The sequence below is a fragment of the Notamacropus eugenii genome, chromosome 4 (genome assembly GCF_028372415.1).
Source record: "Notamacropus eugenii isolate mMacEug1 chromosome 4, mMacEug1.pri_v2, whole genome shotgun sequence".
Classification (NCBI taxonomy): domain Eukaryota; kingdom Metazoa; phylum Chordata; class Mammalia; order Diprotodontia; family Macropodidae; genus Notamacropus; species Notamacropus eugenii.
Window position 1 is genome coordinate 140,556,265 of NC_092875.1, and position 18,872 is coordinate 140,575,136.

General features: G+C 40.2%; 1 protein-coding gene across 1 annotated transcript; it reads left to right on the forward strand.

The window, feature by feature from the left end:
* Window positions 1-15,556: 15,556 nt before the first annotated feature.
* Window positions 15,557-16,994, forward strand: TMEM74 (transmembrane protein 74). Its single transcript, XM_072603277.1, has one exon. The coding sequence runs from the start codon at window positions 15,638-15,640 to the stop codon at window positions 16,568-16,570; it is 933 nt and encodes a 310-aa protein (XP_072459378.1). The 5' UTR covers window positions 15,557-15,637; the 3' UTR covers window positions 16,571-16,994.
* Window positions 16,995-18,872: the final 1,878 nt, after the last annotated feature.

Sequence of the window (18,872 nt, forward strand, 5' to 3'; positions counted from 1 at the left end):
GGTGTTGGTCTCTGCATTGTTATTGTGTATGGATTTTGTTACTCTGATGGATTTGGCTTTCTGCTGTTGGGATTCAGCCTTCTGGTGTCTGAATAAATGTTTTAGCTCTTCTTCCATGCAGAGAGTTTGTTGTATTTCTTGATTCACAATTTTGCTGGCATATTCATGGCTGCTGTGGGTGCTGTGGATATTGCTTTGAAGCTACAGTAGGTAAATGAACAACCTATGAGAATTATGTATGTGTTGTGCATGTGTCCACATATGTATAAATCACATGGCCAGACTTGCTGAATTTAACAGAAAGTGACAATAAATAAAGCTAAACTGTCAAAAAATAAAAATTAGTCACTTTCTGCAAGAAGCCATTTTTAGGCCACCTTAAGTATAGTGCCATTTCTCTGAGAATACCCTCAAGTTATCCTGTCTTTATCTTATCTGTACACATGATTGTTTATAAGCTGTAAACTCTGAGCTCTTTGAAGGCATGAACTTTTTTTTTTCTTTTCTTTCTATCCCCAGTACTTAACACCATTGCCTGGCATCTAAAAGGTACTTCATAAATGACTGACTGACTTTATTGCTCTGCTTTTGAAGGAATCCTACATGAATTCAACATATGCATGAAACGTATCTGGGTGAAGTAGAATCTTTTTTAAAAAATTATTTATTTTCAGTTTTCAACATTCACTTCCCCAAAATTTTGAATTTCAAATTTTCTCCCTATCTCCTCCCACCCACCCCAAGATGGTGTGTATTCTGATCACCTTTTCCTCCAATCTGTCCTCCCTTCTATCACCACCACCTCCTTATCCCCTTCCCTTCTATTTTCCTGTAGAGCAAGGTAGATTTCTATACCCCATTGCCTATATATCTTATTTCCTAGTAGCATGTAAAACAACCTCTAACATTCATTTTTAAAGCTCTGAGTTCCACATTCTCTCCCTTCCCTCTCCCCATCCACCCTCATTGAGAAGGCAAGTAATTCAAAGTAAGTTATACGTGTAGTCATGCAAAACACTTCTATAACAGTCATGTTGTGAAAGACTAACTATATTTCCCTATATCCTAAATCTTTCTTCCATTTATTCTGTTCTTTTCTTTGACCTCTCCCTCTACCAAAGTGTTTGCTTCCAACTTCTCCTTCCCTCAATCTGCTGTCCCTTCTATTATCCTCACTCTCTTATCCCTTTGCCACTGTTTTCCTGTATGATAAGATAAACTTCTATACTCAATTGAGTGTGTGTAAGTTATTCCCTCCTGAAGCCAATCCAATGAAAGGAAGGCTCACTTATTCCATTTCATCTTCCCCTTCTCCTCCTCCATTGTAAAAGCTCTTTCTTGCCTCTTTTATGTGAGATGATTTAATACATTTTACCTCTCCCTTTCTCTTTCTCCTAGTACATTCCTCTTAACATTTAATTTGCTTTTTTAGATATCATCCCTTCATATTCAGGTCATCCTGTGCTCTCTCTCTCTCTCTCTCTCTCTCTCTCTCTCTCTCTCTATATATATATATATATATATATATATATATATATGTACACACACACATATATACACGTGTGTATGTGTATGTACATCTATCTATCCATCTATCTATCTATCTATCTAGATATATAGATATCTATATCTATCTATCTATATAGATATCTATAGATATCTATATCTATATCTGTCTATCTATATAGATATAGATATAGATATATATTCCTTCCAGCTGTCCACTATCCTAACACTGAGAAAGGTCTCATGAGTTACAAATACCAGCAGTTCATGTAGGAAGGTAAACAGTCCAACTTTAACAAGTCCCTTATGCTTTTTCTTTTCTGTTTACCTTTTCATGCTTCTCTTAATTCTTGTGTTTGAAAGTCAGATTTTCTATTCAGTTTGGAAATTGCAAACAACCTCCAGCGATTCAGTCTCCTAAGCCTATTGCAGCTTTTTCTGAAACAGCGTGGCCCCACCAAACTACTCTCCACTCCCAACCCAGTGTGACAGACCCTTCCTGTCAATCGTCCAGATTGTCTTGGGCTGGAAATGTGCTTCATTCTGTCATTTTGTGGCTTCTGCTGCTTTAGAATTTGTTTAGAATCATTTTTATAGGTTTTTTGTGGGGTTTGCGGAGAGAACTCCAGGGGGTCCCTACTTCTACTCCTCCATCTTAGTTCTGCCCTTGAAGTAGATCTTTAGAAGGCCCTTTACCACATCAAATGCCTTTTTATAGTCAAATAACAATAAGCACAGCAGGATCTTCTATTCTCCCCACCTTTAAAATGAATTCTCTGACTGTAAAGATACCATCTGCTGCAGAATATAATTTGCAAAAGTCTGCCTGCTCCCTTCTCAACTTTTCATCAAGAATGTCTTCAACACAAATCTAAATAATTCCTATAAAGATTTTGTCAACATAAGAGAGTTGGTAGTAACTGATGTCCTCTTGCTCGTTTGTTTTTGCAATAAATCTAATAATTTTATACCTTCTCTTCTTTAAATTATCTTGAGAATAAAATCCCTCAGTCTTCTTAACATTGTTGTCACTTCCTTCAGCAAGGACCTCCTCTGTGTATGCTTGGTCTTAACCAGCTGTTCTCTCTGAGTTTTTTAATTGCTATTTTAATTTCCTCACTGAACATGCTTTGGACTCCAATGCTAGAGTCTAAGTATGATGGCTCCAATATCACTAATGAAGAAAATTATTGTAAAATGCCTATAGGCCTGTTTGATTTTTGCTTCTTCCTTCCAGTGTCATCCTTAAAGATGATATGGCTTAATTAGATCTAACACCAAGCTTTCTACCAAGTAAATCTCCCTCCCCTGCTTTTTCCTATATTATGAAATGATACTTGTAATTTCTATAACTTCTCTCCATAAGATTCTGCAAATGAATTTTATATCTAATTAAGCCAGTGTTGCCTTTAGCTGTCATTTCTCTCCACTTGACAAGGAGATCGAGTATTTTTTGCTCTTGCAGTGATTTCTAGATGTCTTTGGTGGCAATTCTTTTTGGGGGGGATTAATAAGGAAAGAGTGTTAGTCCTTGTCCACATTCAGATGCACATAAATCCTTAGTAGCAGGGCCTATTATATTTGGTCTTTGTATCCCTAGCACCTCATAAGGTGCTTTGTGAAGAAGAGGAGATAAATAAATGTATGTTGAATTAAATTGATGTCTGTTCCCTTAGCCAGCTCTCTCTTTTTTGCGTTGGGGTGGGGAGTGTCAATAGCTTGTTCAAAATAAATGAAATTACACACAATATTTATTTAAACTTCATTCTTCTTAATTTAGGATTGGCTTTTACTTTTAGTCTAAGAAAGTGATAGTCTAGCAGTAGTACATAGAAAGATGATTGAGAAATGATTATCATATCAGTAGTAAGTTATTCCTTGTCTGTTACAATATTGCTAACTTCTCACGTGTTTGTGAGAGAGATATTATTTGGTGCTCACCATGCCCAACTCTCTTAATAGAAAAAAAAGCATTTGTGATATACAGTTATAAGGTTTCTGTGTATTTTTAAAATCTCCAGTCTCTTTTATTTCTTGACCCTGGGCCATATTTTACAACATATTTTTTAACTGTCTTTCCCTTTGCATTGAAGTCATCAAGTACGAACATCTATGTCAATTTAATTTGGGGAGTCTTATTGAGTTCTTCATAGAAATTCTCTGCTAATCCCTTGAAACAGATGTTGGCACATACATTGCAATTATATGCATGCTGAGTATTTTGCTTATTCATCTTGAGCACTGCACAAAGAGATGACCAAGTATCCCATGAAATGACATTTTTGCAGCCTTTGGAGCCATGATCAATCCAACTCTTTTATTTGTCTCTCCAAGGAAAACCTGTGAGTCATCTGTCTCTTTGGCTGCAACTTCCTTATATCTTCAAGGTTCACTTACACCAAAAATGTCAATATTGATATGATTCCATCATGTCAAAATATGTTCAACCTAACTTCTAGTCAAACAGATACCAATGAAAACAACATGAGGTACCACCTCATCTATCAAACTGACATATAAATCAAGTAGGCAAAAAAAAATTTTAAAAATGAAGTGATGTTGGCAAGGTTGTAGAGAATCTGTTGGGACAGGAATAAACAATAAGAACAAGAATAAACAACAGGCATTGTACTAAGCATTTTTACAAATATTATCTCATTTCCTCCTTACCACAATAACTCTGTGAGGTAGGTTCTATTATTATCCTCATTTTTTACAGTTGATGAAACTGAGGCAGAGGTTAATTAACTTGTCCAGGGTCACACAGCTAGCTAGTATCAAAGATCATATTTGAAATTAGATCTTCCTGATTTTGGGCTTAGCACTCTATCCACAATGCCACTAGCTGCTTCTGTATATGCCTCCACTGCCAATAGAATTGAAAACTTTAGGGGGTGGGGAGAGTGGAGAACAATCTATAAATTTAGCAAAATCCCACCCAACAGAATTCAACCAAAGCCAACAAACATTTAAGTGCCAGCTTGGTGCAAGACACTGTGCTAGATGCTGGGGGAGAAGATAAAAGAGAAAAATTAAAATAGTTCCTGGCCATAAGAAGTTTACATTTTCTTGGGGATACTTAATACATAAACAGATAAGCTTCTGCATAATTACTTGAGCAAAAAGAGAGCATTATCACCTATGGATATCAGGAAAAACTCCCTTTAGGAGGCTGCATTGCATTCTTTCAGGAAGACAGAAATTCTAAGAGGCAGAGGTGAGGACAGACTGCATTCTAGGTATTGGAAAACAGCAAAATCACAAGGGCAAAAGATGGAATTTCCAAGTTTTATGAACAATAAATAGACTAGCTTGGATAAAAATCAAGTGTATGAAGGAGAATAATATGAAATTAACCTGGAAAAGTAGTCTGGAGCCTGATTACAAAATGTTTAAAATGCCAAGCTCAGGAGTTCATGTTTTAATCGAAAAGGGGAGGGCAATCACTAGAGAGTCTTCTGTGGCACACAGACATGGTCACACATGCTCTAGGAAAATTCTTTTGGCACTTTTGTGGAGGATTGGCTGGAGTGGAGAGATACAACAAGCTGGGAGTCCAATTGGGAGGCTGTTGCAATAGTCTATGTGATAAGTGAGAAGTGTCTGAATTGGGATGATGGTCATGTGAGAAGCAAAATAATGAGAGAGATTCAAGAGATAGTGTGGAGATAGAATTAACAGGATTTTGGCAACTGACTGCATACAGGAAGTAAAACAGAAGAGGGTCTAGAGCGATTGAGGTTCCAAACCCTGGGGAAATGGGACAATGGTTTAGGGGACTCTGTTTTAGAAATAGTAAGCTTGAGATACCTATGGAACATTTAATTTATGTCTAGGAAGCATCTGGTGACAGAATTCAGGAAAGTGATGAAATTTGGTAAACCAATTTGGAAGTCTTCTGCTAATTGAACCTATTATGAGATCACCAAGAGAGAAGGTAGAGAAAGACAAGATAAGAGGTCTCAGCACAGAGCTTTAGGGGTACTCACAGTGAGGAGACAGTATATAGACATGAAATATCACCTCCTTCTGCAGGAGGCCTTTCCCAGTTCTCAGTCTTCCATCTCTGAGATTACCTTCTAACTACTCTCTCTCTCTCTCTCTCTCTCTCTCTCTCTCTCTCTCTCTCCATGTATATCTTGTACATACCTGGATATGTACATGTTGCCTTCCCCATTAGAATATGAGCTTCTTGAGAGCAGGTGCTGTTTTTTCAGCTGTTTCCCCCCTAGTGCTTAGCACAGTATCTGGCTCATAACAAGTATAATGCCTTTTCACTGACTCTATGACCTTTGGAAAGTTATATAATCTTTCTTGGCCTTAGATTCCTCATTTGTAAAATTGAGGGGGTTGAACAAGATAACCTCTTAGGTCCCTTCAAGCTCAAGTTCTCTGATAGACTATAATCCTATCATCCTTTAGAAACTTTCCATCTAATTGGAGACACTAAATATACACAAAGGAAACAACATAAGGACAAGAGAAATAATATATACAATCATATTGCACAATACAAAGGGTGTTATGCTGTTAGTATTCAGATTAGAAGAATGTTAACAAATGGGTTTAGGTCATCAAGGAAGGCTTCTTGGAGTAGGTAATCACTTGGGTCACATTTGAAAGGAGGTTATGGATTGGCAAGGAGGAAAATGGAAGTTATCCCAATTAGTACTAACAATGGTAAGATTTTGGCACATTGCAGGACAGGAAATGTCCCAGCAAGACAGCACCAAGCCCCACCTTAGCAAATCAACAGGAGATCGTTGGCACCAGTGGAGTGGAGTGGGGGGGAGGGTGGGTACCAACAACAGGATCCCCACATGCATTGGCATAAACAAGGAGCAGGAATACTCTAGCTCTGAGAACCACCATGAGCCTTGACACAGCCCCAGGTGGGCAATCATCCTATAATGGACAGATTGAGTACTTCAGCATTACACCTGGCAGGTATCCTTTGACAACCGGACTTCCATGCACTTTAAAGCAGCCTAGGGCAACAATGCATTCTCCAGGGGTCAGACCCATGCTTCACTGTAGCCCCAGGTTAACACAGAAAAACCCCACAGGGCCTTAGCACGTGTCAGGCACCACCACTAGGACCCCAGCTCAGCACTAGGTAAGCTTGCCAGACCTCTTAGACCTCCAGCAGCACCAATCAACTCCCATCCCACACCTGTAGCACAGCAAAACACAAGGGACTTCTGTGGGCCTCAAGACAACATCAGTAAAGCACCAGGTAAACAGCCAGGGTCTGTATCCACTAGCACAAGTAGCCAGACACAGTGCTCCTTCCACTCTTAGAGCAAAGATGAAATTTAAAAGAAAGGGAAAAGGCCCCCAAAAGGAAGGGGAGTGAGCAGGAAAAAAAAAAAATCTGACTACAAAAAGATATGTATGGTGACAGGGAAGAAGACCAAGACAAACTCAGAAGAGGACAACACTGTCAAAATACCTATGGGCAAAACCCCAAAGAAAGACAGAAAATCATCTCAAGTCCAGAAAGAACTCATGGAAGAGCTCAAAAAAGAGCTTAAAATTCATATAAGAAAGGTAGAAGAAAAATGGGGGAAAGAAATGAGAGTGATGCAAGAGAATTATGAAAAAAGACTCAACAGCTTAAAAAACTGCTTAAAAAGCAGAATTGGTCAAATATAAAATTCCACTGAAGAAAACAACTATTTATTTTCTTCAGTGAGCTTTTGAACCTCCTTTTCCATTTGGCTAATTCTGCTGTTGAAAGCATTCTTCTCCTCATTGGCTTTTTGAACCTCTTTTGCCAATTGAGTTAGCCTATTTTTCAAGGTGTTATTTTCTTCAGTATGTTTTTGGGTCTCCTTTAGCAAGGTGTTGACCTGCTTTTCATGCTTTTCTTGCATCTCTGTCATTTCTCTTCCCAGTTTTTCCTCCACCTCTCTAACTTGATTTTCAAAATCCTTTCTGAGCTCTTCCATGGCCTGAGCCCATTGAATATTTATTCTGGATGTTTGGGATACAGAAGCCTTGACTTCTGTGTCTTTCCCTGATAGTAAACCTTGTTCTTCCTCATCAGAAGGGATGGGAGGAGACACCTGTTCACCAAGAAAGTAACCTTCTATAGTCTTATTTTTTTCCCTTTTCTGGGCATTTTCCCAGCCAGTGACTTGACTTCTGAGTGTCCTCTCCATACCCACCTCACCTCCAGATCTGCCCAGCCAGTGCTTGGGGTCTAAGATTCAAATGCTGTTTCCCAGCCTCAAGGCTTTTGGTGTGTGCGGGGCTGCTATTCAGTGTGAGATTAAGTTCAGGTGCTCAGGTGGGGGCAGGGCCACCACACGGGACTCAGTTCCCTCAGGGGGTTTATGTGGAGACCTTCAACAATGAATCCGGGCTCCTGCCTGCTTTGAGAACCCCTCTCTGCTGCTGCCTCCTGAGGGGTCCTGAGTTATGGGGGATACCCGGCTCCCCTCCTGGCAAGCCAAAAAGACTCTCACTGACCTTTAGTGCCCATGGGTGGAGGGACCTGCACAGCTACTGGAGATTCTGTCCCTGAAGCCTGCTTGGATCTGCTCCTCTCGGTGCTGCGCGGCCAAGGCAGGGCTGCGCTCTGCTCCAGGTCCAGGGTGCAATGGACCTTTCGGGTCAGTTTTTCAGGTCTCTCTGGAACAGAAATCTCCTCTGCTCCATTGTTCTGTGGCTTCTGCTGCTCCAGAATTTGTTGGGATTTCTTCTTTACAGGTATTTTATGGGATGTGGGTTTGGAGCTAGCATATGTGTATCTTTCTACTCTGCCATCTTGGCTCCTTCCCAGAAAACAACTATTTAAAGAGTACACCTGGCCAAGTGAAAAAGAAAGTACAAAAGTTAATTGAAGAAAACAACACCTTAAAAGTTGGAACTGGGCAAGTGGAAGCTAATGACTTTATGAGACATCAAGAATCAATCAAAAATCAGAAGAATGAAAAAAAATGGAAGAAAATGTAAATTACCTCATGGGAAAAATAACTGACCTGGAAGATAGATTCAGGAAAGACAATATCAGAATCATTGTACTACCTGAAAGCTACAATCAAAAGGAGGACCTGGACAGCAACTATCAAGAAATTATCAAGGAAAACTGCCCCGATGTCCTGGAACCAGAGGGAATGAAAGAATGCACCTCAGGAAAGAGAACCCAAAATAAAAACCTCAAGGAACATTATAGCCAAATCTCATAACTATCAGGTCAAGGGAAAAATACAAGTGGCCAAAAACAATTCAAATATCAAGAAGTCACAATCAGAAGCACACACGACTTGGCAGCTGCAACATTAAAGGACTGGAGTTCATGGAACATGATATTCCAGAGGGCAAAGGAGTTAGGACTGTAACTAAGAATCATTTATGTGGTAAAATAAAGCATAATAAATCAAGGGAAAATGATTACTCAACAAAATAGAAGTATTTTAAACCTTCATAAGGAGAAGAACAGAATTAAACCAAAAATTTGACCTTCAATATCAAGACCCAAGAGAAGTATAAACAAATAAAAAGGGAAAGAGAAGAGAAGAGGTTCAATAGAGCAAAACTGTGTACATCCCTACACAGGAAGATGACATTTGTAATTCTTAAAAATTCTATCATGAAAAGTACCGATAGAAAGAATAAACATAGAGAGAGGTTATGAGTATAAGATGTATTTGAGGGAATGACAAAAAAAATAAAGAATGAGAAAGAGGAGTAAAATGGGTACAGAAGGAAGGGAGAGGCAGAATGTGGTAAATTATCTCAAATAAAGAGGTGAGAAAGACAGTGGAGGGTAAGATGGGGTTGGGGGAGAGGCTATGAATGTTGCTTGAATCTTACTTCATCCATATTGGTTCAAAGAGGGAATAATGTGCATAATCAGATTAATATAGAAATCTATCTTACTAGCTGGGGAAGTAGGAGGGGAGGAGATTAAATAAAAGGAGGGGTGATGGAAGGGAGGGCAGATCAGGGGAGGTGGTAGACAGAAACAAAACATTGGTAATGTGGAAAAGGGTGAAAGGAGAGAGAGGACAAACAGGAGGAAGAATGGAAGAATAGGATGGAGGGAAATACACAAGTGGTAATCATAATGGTGATAGTATAGTGGATAGTACAGTGGATCAAAAACTAGTATCCTACAATTTGTTACTTACAAGAAACACACTTGAAGCAGAGAGAAACACTAGAAAACCCAGAAAGACTTGTACGAACTGATGCAAAGTAAAATGAGCATACCCAGGAAAACACTGTACACAGTATCAGCAACATCATGTAATGATCAACTATGAATGATTCAGCATTTCTCAGCAACACAATGATCCAAACAACATTGGACTCACAAAAGAAAATACTATCCAAATCCAAATAAAGAACTGATGGTCTCTAAATGCAGATGGAAGCATATTTTTTCACTTACTTTATTCTTTCTCATTTTTTTTAGTTTTTATCTGTTTCTTCTCCCACAACAGTGATGAATATGGAAATATATTTTATATGATATCACATATATATGTATGTATAAACCTTATCAAACCACCTACCATTTTCAGAAGAGGGAAAGGGAGGGATTGTGGGAGGGAGAAAAATTTGAAATTCAAAGTCTTTTAAAAGTGAATGCTATAAATTTTCTTGATTTGTAATTGTGGGAAAAAATAGAATACTATTTAAAGCAAAAAAAATAATTATAGGATTTTGGTTTTCTCTGAAGCATCTTAGATATTATTTCTTTCTAAAGATGAAGTAATCAAAGTTCTCTTGGGGTTAAATGACTGGCTTAAATCACACAGTCCATGACAGAGCCCAGTTAAGTCACAGTAGCTGGTTTTTCCGCTATGCCACAATCCACAGATTATCACATTTATTCTCTTTTTGCAGAGCTTTGAAGGGCATTGTGTAATGTACTTAATCCAATAGAAGCAGACTGGCTTGGTAAATTGGGTACTGGCTTTAAACTATTCCCTTTTATAGTATGTGGAATCGAATGCTCTATTTTGAGTCAGGAGGACTTCAATTTGAATCCTGACTTAGACACTTATTAGCTACATGACCCTGTGGGAGTTTTTTAGCCTCAGTTTCCTCATAAGTAAAATGAGGATAATAATAATAGCATTTAACCTGACAGGTTTGTTGTATACTTTGTAAATCCTAAAGTGGTACCTAGACGTTAATTATTGTTATTATATTCATGGTGTAGTGAACAGAGTTCTGAGCTTGGAGTCAGGAAGACTGAGCAAATCATCTGCTTTAACCAGCTCACTAAGATTGCAATCCAATCTGCATTGTTACTGAGAGTTCACCAGGGAAGGATTTAGCATTATAGGAAAAAGCTTAAAATTGATAAAGACTTTACAATACAATCAGCATCAGCTATTGCAGTAATCTATAGAAATGGGATACAGGGATAAAACATTATTGGTCATTTAAATCCTCATTTTTATTTCATCCTGCTTTCCACCATCTATTCCTCTAATAAGTATTCAATATCTACTACTGTAGATATTGGAATTTCAGGAAAGAGTATAGGACCTGTGTGAGCAAAGGCAGATCTCATGTCCTATTTGTGTGGGGGTGGGGAGAGCAACCAGTAAACCAACTTGGTGGAAGCAAAGGTTTTGGATAGTATAGTAGTGGAGATGAGGTTGGGACAATTTCTAGATGCTGTCCAATGCAAGGAGTTCAGACTTAAACTTGAACCTGACAGACAGCCATTGGAGGTTTTTGAGCAGGCAGGTTACACAATGTAAATTACTTTTTAATAACATGAATATGAGTGTGCATAGCATGGACTGGAAGTGAGACAGAGACTTTATATATGAGCAGTTTCCAACTGGTAATACTAATATCAGATTTCATCTACTCAAATGGAAAGGATGAATACCTTTGAACTTTATAAGGAAATAACTTAGACCTAATCCAATTCCCTCGTTATGCAGATGAGAAGTCTGGAATCCGTAGAAGGGAAGTGACTTGCCTGAAATCACATAGATAGTAAGGGCTGAGCAGGAAATCCCTCTCAAGTCTTCACATAAGCCCACTATGCCAACAAAATTCAGTTGAGCTTTAGTCAGGGCGTCCGAAGCACCAGAAGCTTGGTGTGTAGGTAACCTACTCACTGAATCCCCCATTGGTGGGAAAGGCAGTCAGTCAACAAGCATTTATTAAGCTCTCCCTATATACAAGACATTGTGCTAAGCACTGAGGATACAAAGAAAGGCGAAAACAACGAGGTCTGCCCTCTACCATTGACTGTGTAACCTAAGGTTAATAAACCTCAGTTTCCCTCATCTTTAGAAGAAAATGATCTCTAAAATACATTCAAACAAATCTATATCTTATAATTTAAAAAAAAACTGATCAGCATAACCTTCTTACTTCTTTGTCAAGGATTGTCGTGATTTTAACTACCTTTGAAATATGATCTGTCATTAATAAATGACTTCAGCATTGTCTATGTGAGGGAATACTACCTCCGGCACCTGTGTGACCCTGGGAAAGTCATAGGATCATAGATTTAGAATTAGGGACCTCTGAGGTCATCTAGATTAACCTCTTTACAAATAAATAAACTAAGACTCAGAGAGGTTAACTGAATAGCCCAAGGTCACAATGTACTAAGTGTCAGAACCATATGCTGAATCCAGATCCTAGGACTAAAGTCCCAATGGTCTTTCCACTGTTACCTATTTAAACTTTCTCAGTCTCCGTTTCCTCATCTCTAAAACAGGGGAAAGATGCAATGAGATACTAAATATAAGCTACTTTTCTAAACCTTAGAAAACTCTACGTAGAGTGTCAGCCATTATACTTAAGGACTACATAAATGCCACTCTGATTAAGTGGGGTGTAGGATTCTATTAGAAGAAACATGAGCATGAGTCACCCTACCTAAGTGCTTAATTCAGGACTCGTAGTTGCAAAGGCTTTGGGAAACCGTGAGGGAGAAAAAGGATGGGATGGAGGGGTGGAGTGAAGATTAATTATGGGCGTTGCCCGCCCAACCCCAGGGCTACGACCGTTGAACTACAACTCCCAGCATCCCCAGCAGAGACGTAGAGCCCCGCCCAGCCCAGCCCAGGCACAGCCCAGTACCACTCATACTGGGGAGGGTTGAGAAGCTCGGAGGGCTACAAGTGCCTTCTGCGGTTCAATTGAAGGATTCCCAGCGAGCAGCGAAGGGCAGGGGAGCTCCGAGACACAGGGAGGGGGAAGGAAGAAGAAGAAGGTAGGCTCCCTTGGGTTTAAGGAAGCCGGGGAGGTAGAGAATTTTTTTTTAAGGGAGGGGAGTGGACGACGGGATGGTGCGGACAGAGATAGCTAGGCTATGTCTGGATCCAGGGCTCTCTCTCCGGTCCTTCCCGTAGCTCCTAGTGTGTCTTTTTGCGCTTAGTGTCTGGAGGCAGCCCCAGCTCAGGGTGCCCGGGCAGGAAAGATGCTGCTTGTGCCGGGGAGAAAGGGAGCGGGAGCGGGGGCTATTCCAGGCGAGCCGGCGCCGGGGCGCCTGGAATAGACTGTTAGCACCCTGCCGCTGGGGAGGCGAAGAGCGCCCACGTTGCCTCCCGGTGCCCAGTGAACCTTGTCCCCTAACGAAAAGCATTGGGGTCCGAGCCTAGGATCGCTTCCTAAAGAAGCTCCACCGGACGGTCCTTGGACCACGGAAATAATATTGCTTTTAATTAATGGCAAGGGCAGAGGGGGTGCAGGAAGCGTCTCCTTCCCCATTTGAGATATAATTTCATTAGGGAGGCTGTTAGGCTGTTAATCAGTGTGCGTGTGTGTGTGTGTGTGTGTGTGTGTGTGTGTGTGTGTGTGTGTGTGTGTGTGTGTGTGTGAGAGAGAGAGAGACAGAGACAGAGACAGAGAGACAGAGACAGAGAGAGACAGAGAGAGCGAGAGAGAGAGCGAGAGAGAGAGCGAGAGAGAGAGAGAGAGAGAGAGAGAGAGAGAGAGAGAGAGAGAGAGAGCGAGAGAGCGAGAGAGAGCGAGAGAGCGAGAGAGAGAGAGAGAGAGAGAGAGAGAGAGAGAGAGAGAGAGAGAGAGAGAGAGAGAGAGAGCGCCCTTAGGTCCTCTCCTGGGGGATTATTCACTTGTCCATAGAGGGAAAGGTGCTGTATAGATTATTGATTTTAAAAGGAGTAAATTGATGGACTGGATGACTGGATGTCTTTTTATTATACTGAAGATAAAGCAAGATTTTTCTGGTTTGTTTTGGGTTTTTTGGTTTTTGTTTTTTTAGAGAGAGAGAGACAGAGACAGATAAGAAAGGGAAGTAAAGTCTGACTGCCCCTTTGTTGGAGGCAATTTTAGCGACTTTACTTAATCCAGATCATTGCTACTTAATGAAATATTTGTGCTAGAAGATGATCAGTTCCACATAGTATAAGAGACTGAAAGGTTTTCTCTTTTAAGTAATGGATGAAACCACTTACCATTCGTTCTGTCGTTTCCTTGTTAAACATTATAAAGATTTTAGATTGGCCATAGTCTTCAGTGGAGGAATGTGTGTGCATTTTCTTTTGTGGATGGAGCAAAGTCTTGTACTAGGGAAGCAGCATTTAAAAAAACAACCTTCAATAAATCACTCACTCGGAACTAAAAAGCGGTGTTTTCCTTCTCATGTAGTTTAACCTGTGATGAGAATGTGAACTCTTTGTACTTACATACTCAGGGCATAGCACTAACCAAGGTGCTTAATAAATGCTTGTTGATTGTTTAATGATTGGCTCCTTGGCATTAGGTGATTGTTTTGCTCCTGCCTCTCTGGATTGTTGGCTGTCAGAGCCACTGGATTTGAAGTATGGAATGCTTTACACCATGAGCTAGATAAGTTATCCTGGCATCAGAACCAAAGCATGCAAAAAGTTGCTTGAAATCCCTGCACTTGGTGATAATGTGCAGTTCTTTAGTGTGAAGGCAGCTTGGAGGAGGGAGATGAACAGTCTTTTCCTCTCTAATCCAGAGATTTGTCTTTCTATCTTAACTGACAAAGAGAATTGCTCAGATTCACTCTTGAGGTGTAATGAGCAGGTTTTAATGTGTAGCTCGGTGGAAGGGATAGTAGGGTGTATTGCTTTGTGACACTGTGGAAGGTCAGGAAGCAGTAACTCCCCAGTGGCTGAAAGTGCTCTAGCTCCATGCAGCAGCTCAGGAGACAGTGTCAGTGCAGGGAGAATGATGCAGGCTTGAAAATGTGGGCAAGTCTAGTATGGGGTCATTTGATGTACCAGATGTAAGGTCTGGGAAAGCAGCTAAGAAAAGGAGTAGCTAACATTTGACCTCTCATTGTGCTTTAAAGCCATTTCTGTGTTCCTCCTGGACTTCTACAGTGAAATGCCTTTGTAACACAAATTACATCTATTTGATTCATACTCAAGGAAGTGCTTTAGAGATAATTTAACACTGCATTTACTAAAATCCAAACGAGTTCTGCACTGCAGATGGTATAAACAATGAACATTTTATTGTGTTCTCCACTTCCTCTCCGTTGGGTGTCAGCTACTTTCTTCATAATAGTCCCTACCTTTCCCACTTTGTCTTTTTCTAGAGCAGGGGCTCTTAACCTTTTTTGAGTCATAGACCTCTGGCAGTCTGATGAATCCTATGGACCCCTTCCCAGAATAATATGTTTAAAAGCATAAAATAAAATATATAGGAAATCAATTAAATTGAAAGTTCTATATACATATATGTCTGTGTGTGCATGTACTTAAAATTTAAGTCCACAGACCCCAGGTTAAGCACCCTTGCTTAGAAGAAATATATGTTTCTGCCCTGTTGGAGGAATTCTATAATATAGCAGAAATGTGTCTGAGCGCACAGATGTTAATTAGGGTCAGTAGTACCTTTCCTAGGGACACTACAGCTTTCTTCTTTCCCCTTCCCTATCCTGACCTTATACTCCCTGAGCCAATTCTAAACATTTGTGTGTATCCCATTCCCTGCTTTTTTGCTGTCTTTTTTCTTTTCTTACCCCATTAGGAAAAAAATAGGGTCTAAAGTTGATGAATGTTCCTGCCCCCTTTGGATCAATACTTTTAATAGAGAGCTTTAGCTTCCATGTTGGGATCTTGTCTAATTGTGTTATTATTGGCAGAGATTCCAAGAGGATGTCTTAGCTATGAGGCTGCTTGGGGACATCTGAATAGCTCCCATGGAGCTCCACCACCTTGCTAAGAAGAGAGGGCAGGCGGACCAGTGCAACAATCTGGACTGGAATTTGGGGGCTCCTCCCTGTGACCACCAGCAGGTTAGAGGAGATGTAAAGTTGGCTGAGGCAGCAACCAGAGCTGCACTCTGCTGTCAGAAGCACTGCAAATCTGCACAAAGGGTTATAGAGGATAATGAGACCAACCCTTCTCCCACATTTGACTTCCTCCCTCAGAAAGATGGCATTGTTCAGACAGATGGCCACCCATCAGGATCTCTCAAGTTAGAAAAAGAGCCAATAACAGCTGAAGAGAAGGTCTGCCACTGCTATGCCCAGGAACTTGAAACTTCCTTCACCTATGTTGATGAAAATGTCAACCTGGAACATTGTACTGGCAGCCTTTCTCCAGAAAAGGATGGCAGCCATCAAAGAGATCCTGGCTGGGAGAACACAAATGAATGGTCTCATGAGGCTGCCATGTCCCTGATATCTGAAGAAGATGACATGGGCTCTGAAGCCACTGCTTCAGGCAAGTCAACAGACTATGGCTTCATCAGTGCCATCTTGTTCTTGGTCACTGGTATCTTGTTGGTGATCATCTCTTATTTGGTCCCCAGGGAAGTGACTGTGGACCCCAACACCATCGCAGCCCGGGAGATGGAACGCTTGGAGAATGAGAGTGCCAGAATTGGGGCTCATCTGGATCGCTGTGTGATAGCTGGCCTCTGCCTCCTTACTCTAGGTGGTGTGGTTCTGTCCTGCTTGTTGATGATGTCCATGTGGAAGGGGGAGCTATACAGAAGGCATAGGTTTGCCTCTTCCAAAGAGTCCGCAAAACTCTATGGTTCTTTCAATTTCAGGATGAAAGCTGGCACCAATGATAATACACTAGAATTGTCCTTAGTAGAAGAAGATGTCCTCACTGTAGATAGTTAAGTGTGGCTATGCATTTACTTAAAAAAAAAAGGTACTGGAGATATTCTTATTATGTTAAACAACATAAAATAAGTGATGGTCCACAGGTTGAGTATCTGCCCTCAGGTTCCCTCAGGAAAAAAAAAAGAACCAAGTATCATTTATTAAACACTGCTTAACACATAATGGTGATTTATTTGCCCGACCAGGAAAACTTATTTGTTAACCAATACCCGCTGAGTATTTTCTTTGTGGAAATGTTTTTTTCCAGAATAAAAATCACTTGTGTCAATTAAAGAAACACAACTTTATAATTTAAGTCATTGATACACAAATTGAACAGTAATGAACTAATGATGAGCATCTATTTCTATTTTTATTATTCTAAGATGCAACACTTTAAGAAAAATGTTATTTAATTTTTATTTCTCTAATAAATACTATTCGTCTATCCCTCAGGATATCTTTATCTTTACTTATCTTTACTGCTTATATATGTAAATTATTAAATTTACTTTGTAATAAAAATGATGAGAAGTAACCAAGTAGAGAATAGTGCAGTACAATGGACCAAAAACTAAGTGGAGTCTGAAAATCTTGGGTTCAGATCTTACATTTGACACTAGCTGTGTGACCCTGGGCAAATCTCTCAGCCTCTTAGCTTCAGTTTCCTCATCTGTAAATGAGAGATAATGATAGCACCTACCTCACAGGGTTGTTGTGAGGATCAAGTGAGATAATATATGTAAAGTGCTTTGTAAAATCTAAGAGTGCTATAGAAATGTGAGTTCTTATTATTGTTATTAATTAGTAAGACTGACTTTACATTTTCTCAGTCCTTTTCATTCTTCTCCATAGCATTACCCATTCTGTTCATTGACCAACCAAAAACATTACAGCATTGTTGAGTATGGAATTTTTTTGAGGCATCCCCAGATCAAGAAGGGGCCTAACCAGTTGAAATTATTTACTCTACAAAAATAAAGTTTAGGGGAAAAGATCAAAGTGGCAAAGATACAGATCTGTTTCTCGGCAGTCTGAATTTCTTCCAGCTTTGTAGGGTTAGCAGTGTGCCAGTATCTTATATCTGTTAAGTGACCGAAGTTGGTGATTGTGTTTTAGTTTCTAAGGTATGATTTTTTTTCCCCATTATACTGGTTAGTAGTGCTTCCACAGCCTGCCATTAGTGGGATGAGGAGCGAACCCAAGCAGCAACTAGTTCTCTTTTATTTCCTGAGGCATGCAAACACCCAGATGTGAACTTGGACAGTGATTGACTCAGGGACACTTCAAAATGACAATTCCTTGAGTTGGAAAACCTCACCCATCCCTTCATAGCCAGGTTCTCATCTCTCAGCTGAACTTACTCCAGCCTTCACTCACACACTCACTTCCAATGTCCACAATTTCTTATATGATTATGTTGCCTTGATATGAGGCTCTTCATGCTTTAGCCTATCATCTCTTGTTGCTAATAGCAGTCCCCAAGCAGTCTCCAAACCCAAGCTAGGAACCCCAGGGTTGCAGCTATCTTTAACCTAGCAAATTTAATAAAAATAATAATAAATACTCCAAAAATTTTGTGATCTACACTGGTCCTTGCAACTCACTCTTGCCCTCTGAAATGAACCATATCCCCAGTCTCAGCCCTTGGAGGCTTTCCTTGTCCCATACATTCACTTACATGCATCATCATTCACCAGCATCAAGGATTTAGCCTCTGCAAACCTTGCTACTTTCTTTCCCTTCAGAAACCAGTATCAGTGACCTTTTTGGTCTTATGACTGTCATGGTCTCCAAGAGGGCTAAATGAATGGGGACAGAGTGGGGCAAGGAGGTATTCACATCTTTCTCATACATAACCACAAGTGTGCACATAAATATACAACCAGAGATCATAATCATGCAGGTAGTGCTGGGTCAGAAGGGGGTGAGGAGGGTTGTGGTCTTATAAAAAATTTTTCCTATCATCAAACCCTCCTTATATTACTAAGCCTAGACATAGCCTTGATCTGTTGGTTGCTAGTGGTAGAAGTAGCCATGAGAGTCTCTGTCTTAAATTTCATCATCTAAATGGCCAGGAAGACCATTCCCCAAACAGATTTGTGCTATGCAGTGAAGGTGGGTAGTCATGATGGTTTGTAGATGCAAAGGGTGTGGGTGATTGTGGCTCTTTGTGTGGCTCTGAGCATTTTGAGTGTGTGTGTGTGTTTGTGCGTGTGTGTGACATGAAAAGATATGTATGTAACAGAGTAGGATAAGAAGGTGTATGTCAGTGTAAATGTGTGATGCAGCAATGCAGTTGTGAATGTAGGAAAGAAAG

Bases quoted from the DNA above. Each gene is read 5' to 3' on its own strand.
- TMEM74 (XM_072603277.1), top strand. From the start codon at position 15,638: ATGGAGCTCCACCACCTTGCTAAGAAGAGAGGGCAGGCGGACCAGTGC.